We start from the raw sequence: 9,539 nt of genomic DNA on the forward strand, positions 1-9,539 counted from the left end.
AGGTTACCAAACTCCGACCTGGTCTCCACCCACAAGAAGAGGTCTGCTTCTTTTCTTACTGAATTCAATGGGCTGTCTGACGTTGATCTTGGTACATTCGTGGGTCTGTTTCACAGTCGGTATCCAGACCAGATCCAACTCATTTGTTTCTATCTGTAATTTTCCAGTACATGATGTACAATGAGAGTCCGGGAGGGGTGCCCTTGTACTCCATGGAGACGGAGACGCCCACTGCTGAGGACATTCAGCTGCTGAAGAAGACTGTCGAGACAGAGGCCACACAGGTACAACTACCGGCACACGTCGAGGTACACCACTCTCTACATACGCCCACCTGCAGGCTTTTTTCCCAGCCTATTAACTTACTAACACACCTACTTACTAATCAATGAATCGTCAAGGCCTATATTTGTTGAATCACGGGTATGTACTCACACCGCCCGTAGCCACATACAGTACACCCTGCAGGCTGTTGTCCCAGCCTAGTATTAATACACCTACCAGCCAATCAATGAATCAAGAAAAATCAACACTTTTGTTTCACATGTTCATTTTTTTGTTGTCTTTCTACGTTTTTAAAGTTGTAAACGAATTCTTCAACGCATGTCAGTTTCAGAATTCACCAGACCCCGTCTGTCCGTTTTGAGAAGTTTCATTGCTGTGTTGGATATGGCCTCGAACTAACAGTCTCACTTTGCTCTCCGTATATTCTTCCTTAGGGGATGAAGGACATCAAGAAAGACAAGGTGTTGATGCGGCGGAAGTCGGAGCTGCCGCAGGACGTGTACACTATAAAAGCCCTGGAGCAACACAAGCGAGCAGAGGAGTACCTGACGGCCAACGAGGAGGCCCTCTGACCAGGGAGCAGTGGCACCCTCCATGCCTAACTCCCCCACAACCTCACCTGCTGTCCGTCTCTCGTCCAAACAGTCGCCTACTGTACACCTGACAGCCCCCTCTTCGCCTCCGCTTCTCCTCCCCCTCCACCCCTCCATCTCTACCGGAGAGCCCCATCTGCAGAAAACCAGGGCCATCAGAGTTAGACGACAACACACACACGCCTATACGCACACATAGGAACATACAGATCTACACACAGACGTACAAATTGTTCCAACTTCCAAATACTCACGTATACTTGACTACAGTGGGCCGATTTGTTAGGTTGCACGAGGACAACCATTATACAACAGTAGTATTAAGTGTAAGCATCCGTGACGCATGTTTCTTTGTTTTGTTTCTGTTTCCTTTCGGATTGGTTTCGGTTGCCCTCTTACTGTGATCTGCTGTGCTGAAAGGGAACGACCAAAGCATTACCTATGGAGGGCAGTCGAGTGAGTGGTGGTCCCGCTAGCTTGTCTGGAGTGAGGGGGTGTGGGTTATCTGATTGGTTTGGTGGATAATAGGGCCATGCTCTAGTCTAGCTGGATGTCTGGATGAAGTACTGGTTCTGCTCTGTTAAAAAAAAACATATATATACCTAGCTCTCAGTTCATGTCCAGGCAGCATAGTACATTTTGGGGAAGCGAAGTCTGGGACACAAAGCTTACAAGGCAAAGCAATGACATGAGAGGACTAGGAATCAAGATGGCTGCCTTTATCTTAATGTAATTACTGTATGTCAGTCTCTTCCATTAACCAGTTTTTCTCACTCTTTAGTACTGTAGTTGTAGCTTCATGAAGTCACCTCTTTGCGTCATTAAATCATGGCCTTACAGCATCCTGTTGAATTACATTCTCCCTGTTGATTAGTCGTAAGCTAATAGCATGATTGTAAGCCTAGATAATTGGTGTATGCAGGGCAGTCAGTCCGGGGCTCTAATTTACTGTTGAGTGTTAGAATAGTAGAATACACAAGGTGCAATTGGGATATTTGGTTGTGCATCAGCCGTTTTCCGCTTATGTCAGTCACTGACAGTCACTCAATTAGCCCATGTCCGCTAACATGTTTTAGAATGGTAAGTTAGTCTACCCAGCTATCTAAACTTGTAGTAATCATGGCCAAATTACAGACCAGGCATGAAGGGCACTTGCCTAGGGGGCCTGACCTCCAGGGGGCCCCCCTAACTATAGATATCATATTAACATGGGAAAATGTGTAGAATTGCAGGAAATTAGCTGTAAAATTGCACATTTCTCTCTTCCCCATGGCAAAAAGAGTGAAATGAGTTATACTATTGTTTTGCCCGCGAGGTGCACGCCCCCGCCCCCCTACCAAAATCTCGCCTAGTTTCCCCAAAAGGCTAGGGCTGGCCCTCGGCATATGTCAGAATCAATGAGAAAACAATCACAATCACCTTCTTGCTCTAAGAAGTGTTTTTTGTTTTGGTCGGTTTTTGAGACTTGTTCACAGAACTGATATGGCTTTTCATATGTTAATTCCTAGCCGGCCGGTCCACTATAATGCACTTGAAGATACAAAACAAGGATATATTAGCTATTGTCCATACAAGAGAATAAGTTTTGAACAAATGTCTAAACTTGTAATAGAGCTCCCGTTGAGAAATGTGTATTGTATTTTTATAACTGGAGGTGTAGCTCAGAAACAAATCGTGTCGCCGTGTCAAAAAGAAACCTCAGAAAATAATTTGGTTAAGTCAAATCAAGCTTTATTTGCCACCTGCTCCGAATACAACAAGTGTAGACTTTACCGTGAAATGCTTACTTACAAGCCCTTAACAAACAGTGCAGTTCAAGAAGAAGAAAATGTTTACCAAGTAGGCTAAAATCAAAAGTAACACAATAAGATAGGATGTCAGGGTAATGTTGTCCTCAAGTTGTTGGTTTTTAGGAAAGGCAACCGTAAGCTGCTGTCGTGTCCGTCCATCCTCTTCTTCGTTTTCTTACAGATAACCTCACTCTGCTCTGTCCAGACTCTGACTGTCATGATTGTTATCCATTCCCTTCTTTCATAATTATATTGTGTTTATTCATGTTTCTGTCCCAACGGGTAACATCCCCTCTGCCTCTTTAGTTATTCCTCTGTAGCCATCTTCTGGCCTTTCTATCTTATGTGTTTGTGGATTTATGTTTCTTATTGATGAAAATGCACCTCTGTTGAGGTAGCCTCATTGCGGAAAGGAAAGTGTTATTTCGGTTCAAGTGTAGGGAATCTCTACAAAATATCCTTATTCCCCTTTCTCCTCTAAACCGGCTTGATTCAATAGGTCTCTTTCCTAGCCTAAGCAATATTTTTAGTTGAAACGATCTCGTGCACTTGAATGGTGTATGGAAGTGCGCAAAACAATCCTCCTCATAGGACTATCTACAGATCAAAACAATCCTCCTCATAGGACTATCTACAGATCGAAACAATCCTCCTCATAGGACTATCTACAGATCAAAACAATCCTCCTCATAGGACTATCTACAGATCAAAACAATCCTCCTCATAGGACTATCTACAGATCGAAACAATCCTCCTCATAGGACTATCTACAGATCGAAACAATCCTCCTCATAGGACTATCTACAGATCGAAACAATCCTCCTCATAGGACTATCTACAGATCAAAACAATCCTCCTCATAGGACTATCTACAGATCAAAACAATCCTCCTCATAGGACTATCTACAGATCGAAACAATCCTCCTCATAGGACTATCTACAGATCAAAACAATTATAATTGCTTTACTAGCACATGTGGGGAAAAAGGAAAGGCTGTGGTTACTGTTGCAAATGTGTACTGTATATTGTAATGTATATTGCTTAGGGTTGCACCCCTACCACCCCCTTGTCCTGTAGGTTTGTCCCACTTATCGCTTTACCACTCACCCCCCCTTACTCCTCCTCCCTCCTTTTGTTTCTGGTTTGTCTTCTTCCACTTGCTGCGTGAGGTCATTTCTTTGTCGTATGGTCTCGTCTATTGAGTTGTCTGTCAATCACTCCCAACAGTGGGGGATTACTCACTCCTAAGGCTGCTGGGCAAATTGAGTCGTCATCTCACACATGCTTAGTTAGAGGCTGGCTGCCAAAGAGTTCCCTCCCTCAACATGACCTTACAGTAATAATGTTAGAGCAGTCTAAATCCAAGCTATTTGGAGCATGAGACATTTGTATTTATAAGCAGTATATCAATAAGTCGCAATATAGTTTTAAATATTCATTCTTAATATAAATAATGTATTACTGTTCTCTCACATGACTGAGCAAGGCACATGCATTCCTATTGGCCATGCTTCCAAAAAGTAGCTGTTGAGACATTCCAGACTACAAGAGATAGGTAGCATTGTACCAGGGCACTACAATGCCATGGCTGGGTGTTGACATGAAACGTCTCAGTTTGTCCAGCAGCCACACACAAACTGAAGAGGACTTTTTAAACAAAGGGTCTCTCTCCACACCACCCCCCCCCCCCTCCCCTCCTGCCCAGGTCTGACACTAATCTTAAGCTGCTTTCCAGGTCATATGTACATATGTTGTACTTTAATTAGGTAGAGCATTACATAGTATGAAAGTCATATTTTGTACAGATGTTCATGAATGTACAGAACAAAATAAAGTAAAAAATAGTGGACATCCATTGAGTTTGGGAATCTGTTATCCTCACAAACAATATCCATCATTGATTGAACTAGCTAATGACCCTATGAGGAATTCATGTTACAAGAAAGAGTGGGAAATTTCCATTGTTAATTTGTTATGCCCATATACTCACCGGCCAGTTTATTAGGTACATCCATCTTGTACCGGGTCGGCGCCCCGTTTCTATCTAGAACAGCCTGAATTACTCTGGGGCTGGATTCTGAGTTGGAAATGTACCACAGGCATGTTGGTCCATGCTAACGCTATAGCATCATGCAGTTGCTGCAGATTGGACGGCGGCACACCACCGCCACCGGCCTTTACCATTGACACCAGGCAGGATAGGTCCATGGCCTCATGCTTACGCCAAATCCTGACTGCCATTAGCATGACGCAACAGGAACCAGGTTTCGTCGGAGCAGGCAATATTCTTCCAATCACTAACTGTCCAGTGATGGTGATCGCATGCCCACTAGAGCCACTTCTTGTTTTTAGCAGATATGAGTGGAACCCGGTGCGGTCATCTGCTGCAATAGCCCATCTGTGACAAGGATCAAAGAGTTGTGTGTTCCGAGATGTTTTCGCACACAGGACTGTCGCTGACTGGATGTTCTTGTTTGTCGCTCCATTCTCAGTAAGCCCTAAACACTAATGCGTGAAAAGCCCATGAGGGCAGCAGTTTCTGAGATACTGGAACTGACAAATATACCACGCTCTAAGTCGCTTAGCCCATTCTAACAATTACCTGTCTGCCTGCTTTATATAGCAAGCCACAGCCACATGACTCACTGTAGAAACGATCAATTTTCGTGAACAGGGTGGTGTACCTAATAAACTGGACAGTGTATATATTACATTCAACAAAGACTGATTTAATAGTATTATAATATGGTAATCACAAAAAACAAACAAAGGCGATCTGGTGTTGGAAAGGGTGGTATGACTGTACACTGGAATGTCTCAGGAAGATTTTTTTTTTTGGGGGGGGGGGGGATAATAGTGCTTTATCTGTCATTGAGCCACATGTAGTCCAGTACCCTGATTCAAGTTCTTCCAGAGCAGAAACAGTAAGAGTTTGCCTGATCTGAGACAAAATATACTATACTCATTCAAACTCCTTCACATTAAACCCTACAAATGACCTTAAGCAGCAGGTTAGGTGTAGTAGGTACCACAAGCCTCCTTTGAAAAACAAATATTCATCAGAGATATCATCTAATAAGAATTGGACGTAGAGGAGTTCACAATCTCTTGAGAATTGAGACACCTAAGACCTGCTCAGAGAGGACGTCAGCGCAGACTCCCGTGGGGTAAGTGTGTTGGTGAAATGCAGAGTTAAAGACAGACTGATGGAAGGAGGCAATTGAGTCTTATTTGCGCTCTAGCCTCAGGCCTTCTGAGCTTTGGCGAGTCTGGAGCGTCTGCTGGACCATGTCCTTCCACTGGTCGTCTGAGATCTCCTGAGCCCAGGCCGGGATGGCCAGAGAGGGCAGGGCCACTGCTGCCATGGTCCTCTTCACCAGCTCCACGTGGTCTGAAGGAGAGGAATGGACATCAGTACAAAGCACTACATTCAGAGAGCATTTGATTGAAACGTCATGATTCTAAGAGCTATGGTCAATCCTAAGTATGAGTATCCCCCTGACCCCTGTATGTAGGGGTACTATGGATGAACTAAGCAAGGCTGCGTCCTCACCTTCATCCATGGGGATGGAGGCTGCGCTGCGGTGTGCTCCTTCTGGGTCCTCATCACTGTCTGGGGGAGGGGGCTGGGGAAGATGCAAGCCCATCGACTGTGCAGAAATCAAGTTTGATAAATGTCTTGACAAGCAACATGACAGCTAACATTTCACCGACTTGTCTTTATAGAGATGATAAACACATGAAATTGAAAAACTAAACTGATCATATTCAGAATATAGGGTTCGATACCTCTATTCTCTCCTGGACTTCTTGCAGTTGCTCTGCTACTGGGGGCATATCCTCAGGATGATCCCCAGGATGGTCCCCTGGTGCAGCATTTAGTCCATCAGGGTCCTGGTTTAGTGGCTGGTAATAGTAACCTCCATTATCATCCTCTTCTCCCACACCGCCCTCGTCCTCTCCACTCCACTCCCCGCCCACCTCAGGCACCCCAGCGTCTGACGGCCGCTCCTGACCTAGCTCCTCCTCAGAGTTCGGTAAGATTCTCTCAGGACCCATCTCGAACGCAATCTCCACTTCCATCCACGGAGGTCGGACTCAGGCACAAGCCCTGGATGTGGTGGGGTAGAGAGTGTTATTGTGACACTGCACAGCAGTGATTTACAGTACTAAATCCGGAACTGAGGCTATTGACTCGAAGGGAATCATGCACGAGCATGGATACAGATGCTAATCTAAATTCTGCCAATCCATCTCCATCTACCTGCTGTTATCGAATAGCTAAATAAGACTGATTTAGCTAGACTGCAAGCTAAAGACGATAGCTTTTATTAGACGTCATTAGCTAACCGGCTAGCTAGCTCATATACACAACATATGCAGGTGAGATTATTATAAACCCCCATTTCACTAACCTTTGAAAGATAGATTTTTCTCAATGTTTTGGGCCACCAGCCAGCTACTGTTGTGGTTCCTGTTCCCGTATGTCAATGAAACGGAAATTGAGGCGGATTTGAAGTCATCACATTTTGAGGCCAGGGTTCCGGTTGGGAAGTACGCCATCCCATGTACCCATAGGAGACTGGCGGTACTGCAGTTTAACTGACGCCGAGCCCAGAAAGACAATTCCAATAGACGTCCCCATTAGAGAAGACAATTTTCAATGAACTGTCTTCGATGTTGATTTTTTGTTATGCCCTTTTTGTTACAAATGTAACTATACCGAACAAAAATATTAACACAAAATGCAACAATGTCAAAGACTTTACTGAGTTACAGTTCATATGAGGAATATCAGTCAATTGAAATAAATTCATTCGGCCCTAATCTATGGATTTCATGTGAATGGGAATACACATATGCATCTGTTGGTCACAGACACCTTAAAAGAAATGGGCCTCAGGAACTCGTCACCGTATTTCTGTGCATTCAAATTGCTAAGGATAAAATGCAATTGTGTTTGTTGTCCATAGTTTATGCCTGCCCATACCATAACCCCACCGCCACCATGGGGCACTTTGTTCACAACGTTGACATCAGCAAACCGCTCGCTCACACGATGCCATACACGTGGTCTGACGTTGTCAGGCCTGTTGGACGTACTGCCCAATTCTCTAAAATGACGTTGAAGGTGGCTTATGGTAGAGAAATAAACATGAAATTATCTGGCAACAGCTCTGGAGGACATTCATGCAGTCAGCATGCCAATTGCACACTCCCTCAACTTGAGACATCTGTGGCATTGTGTTGTGTGACAAAACTGCACATTTTAGAGCGGCCTTTTATTGTCCCCAGCACAAGGCGCACCTGTGTAATGATCATGCTATTTAATCAGCTTCCTGATATGCCACACCTGTCGGGTGGATGGATTATCTTGGCGTAGGAGAAATGTTCTCGAACAGGGATGTAAACAAATTTGTGCACACAATTTGAGAGAAATCAGCATTTTGTGCGTATGGAACATTTCTGGAATCTTTTATTTCAACTCATGAAAGATGTGACCACCACTTTGCATGTTGCGTTTATATTTTTGTTCAGTGTAGAATCATGCATAATGCGCATTCACTAATAATGATAACTTCTTGTAGCAGGCTATAGAAAATTATCACCGGTCTCATCAACAATCTCTCAAGCCTACGTGCTAGTGATTAGCCAGCTAATCTTTATATTTCAAGTTTAGCCAACTTGGATCTATTTGCTAACAAGGTTGAACAGTTGAATTGTTATGAACACACCCTTCTGTCTGTTTCCAACTGTTTGAAAAGCCCACTTTGTCCACTTTGTTCAGATGTTGAAATCAAGTGGTCTACCTTATTTCTCAGAATGCGAATGAGTTTCCAATTCCTTATATAATTGTTTTATGCTTATTGCACATTTATACAATCAGTGGCGACCCATCATTCAGGGCTTGTTTTGCAAAAAACTTCCCTTTTTCAGGACCCTGTCTTTCAAAGATAATTCGTAAAAATCCAAATAACTTCACAGATCTTTATTGTAAAGGGTTCAAACATTGCTTCCCATGCTTGTTCAATGAACCATAACTAATGAACATGCACCTGTTGAACCGTTGGTAAGACACTAACAGCTTACAGGCAGTTAAGGTTACAGTTATTAAAACTTAGGACACTAAAGAGGCCTTTCTACTGACTCTGAAAAACACCAGAAGAAAGATGCCCAGGGTCCCTGCTCATCTGCCTGAATGTGCCTTAGGTATACTGCAAGAAGGCATGAGGACTGCAGATGTGGCCAGGGCAATAAATTGCAATGTCCATACTGTGAGACGCCTAAGACAGCGCTACAGGGAGACAGGACGGACAGCTGATCGTCCTCGCAGTGGCAGACCACGTGTAACAACACCTGCACAGGATCAGTACAGCCGAACATCACACCTGCGGGACAGGTACAGGATGGCAACAACAACTGCCCAAGTTACACCAGGAACGCACAATCCCTCCATCAGTGCTCAGACTGTCCGCAATAGGCTGAGAGAGGCTGGACTGAGGGCTTGTAGGCCTGTTGTAAGGCAGGTCCTTACCAGACATCACCGGCAACAATGTCGCCTATGGGCACAAACCCACCATCGCTGGACCAGACAGGACTGGCAAAAAGTGCTCTTCACTGACGAGTCACGGTTTTGTCTCACCAGGGGTGATGGTCGGATTCACGTTTATCGTCGAAGGAATGAGCGTTACACCGAAGCCTGTACTCTGGAGCGGGATCGATTTGGAGGTGGAGGGTCTGTCATGGTCTGGGGCGGTGTGTCACAGCATCATCGGACTGAGCTTGCCGTCATTGCAGGCAATCTGAATGCTGTGCGTTACAGGGAAGACTTCCTCCTCCCTCATGTGGTACCCTTCGTGCAGGTTCATC

The 9,539-nt window shown here is 44.6% G+C and overlaps 2 protein-coding genes across 3 annotated transcripts in view; one reads left to right on the forward strand and one right to left on the reverse strand.

Annotated features, from left to right (window-relative positions):
- Positions 1 to 4,524, forward strand: part of LOC129852416 (serine/threonine-protein phosphatase 2A 56 kDa regulatory subunit delta isoform-like) — a 48,654-nt gene extending 44,130 nt beyond the window's left edge. The window contains exons 15-17 of one of the 2 annotated variants that reach the window (XM_055918272.1): positions 3 to 41; positions 168 to 308; positions 720 to 4,524. In XM_055918272.1, the coding sequence (XP_055774247.1) occupies positions 3 to 41; positions 168 to 308; positions 720 to 857 (318 nt within the window). In that variant the 3' untranslated portion in view covers positions 858 to 4,524. The remainder of the gene's footprint in view (positions 1 to 2; positions 42 to 167; positions 309 to 719) is intronic. The other variant, XM_055918273.1, reaches the window with a different exon arrangement.
- An 853-nt stretch (positions 4,525 to 5,377) lies between these two features.
- LOC129852442 (male-enhanced antigen 1-like) lies at positions 5,378 to 7,227 on the reverse strand. The gene is made up of 4 exons (XM_055918274.1): positions 7,085 to 7,227; positions 6,459 to 6,780; positions 6,223 to 6,319; positions 5,378 to 6,060 (listed from the first exon to the last, which is right to left on the reverse strand). The coding sequence occupies exons 2-4, from the start codon at positions 6,750 to 6,752 to the stop codon at positions 5,897 to 5,899; spliced, it is 555 nt and encodes a 184-aa protein (XP_055774249.1). The 5' UTR covers positions 6,753 to 6,780; positions 7,085 to 7,227; the 3' UTR covers positions 5,378 to 5,896.
- Positions 7,228 to 9,539: the final 2,312 nt, after the last annotated feature.

This window comes from Salvelinus fontinalis, chromosome 1, assembly GCF_029448725.1.
Source record: "Salvelinus fontinalis isolate EN_2023a chromosome 1, ASM2944872v1, whole genome shotgun sequence".
Lineage (NCBI taxonomy): Eukaryota > Metazoa > Chordata > Actinopteri > Salmoniformes > Salmonidae > Salvelinus > Salvelinus fontinalis.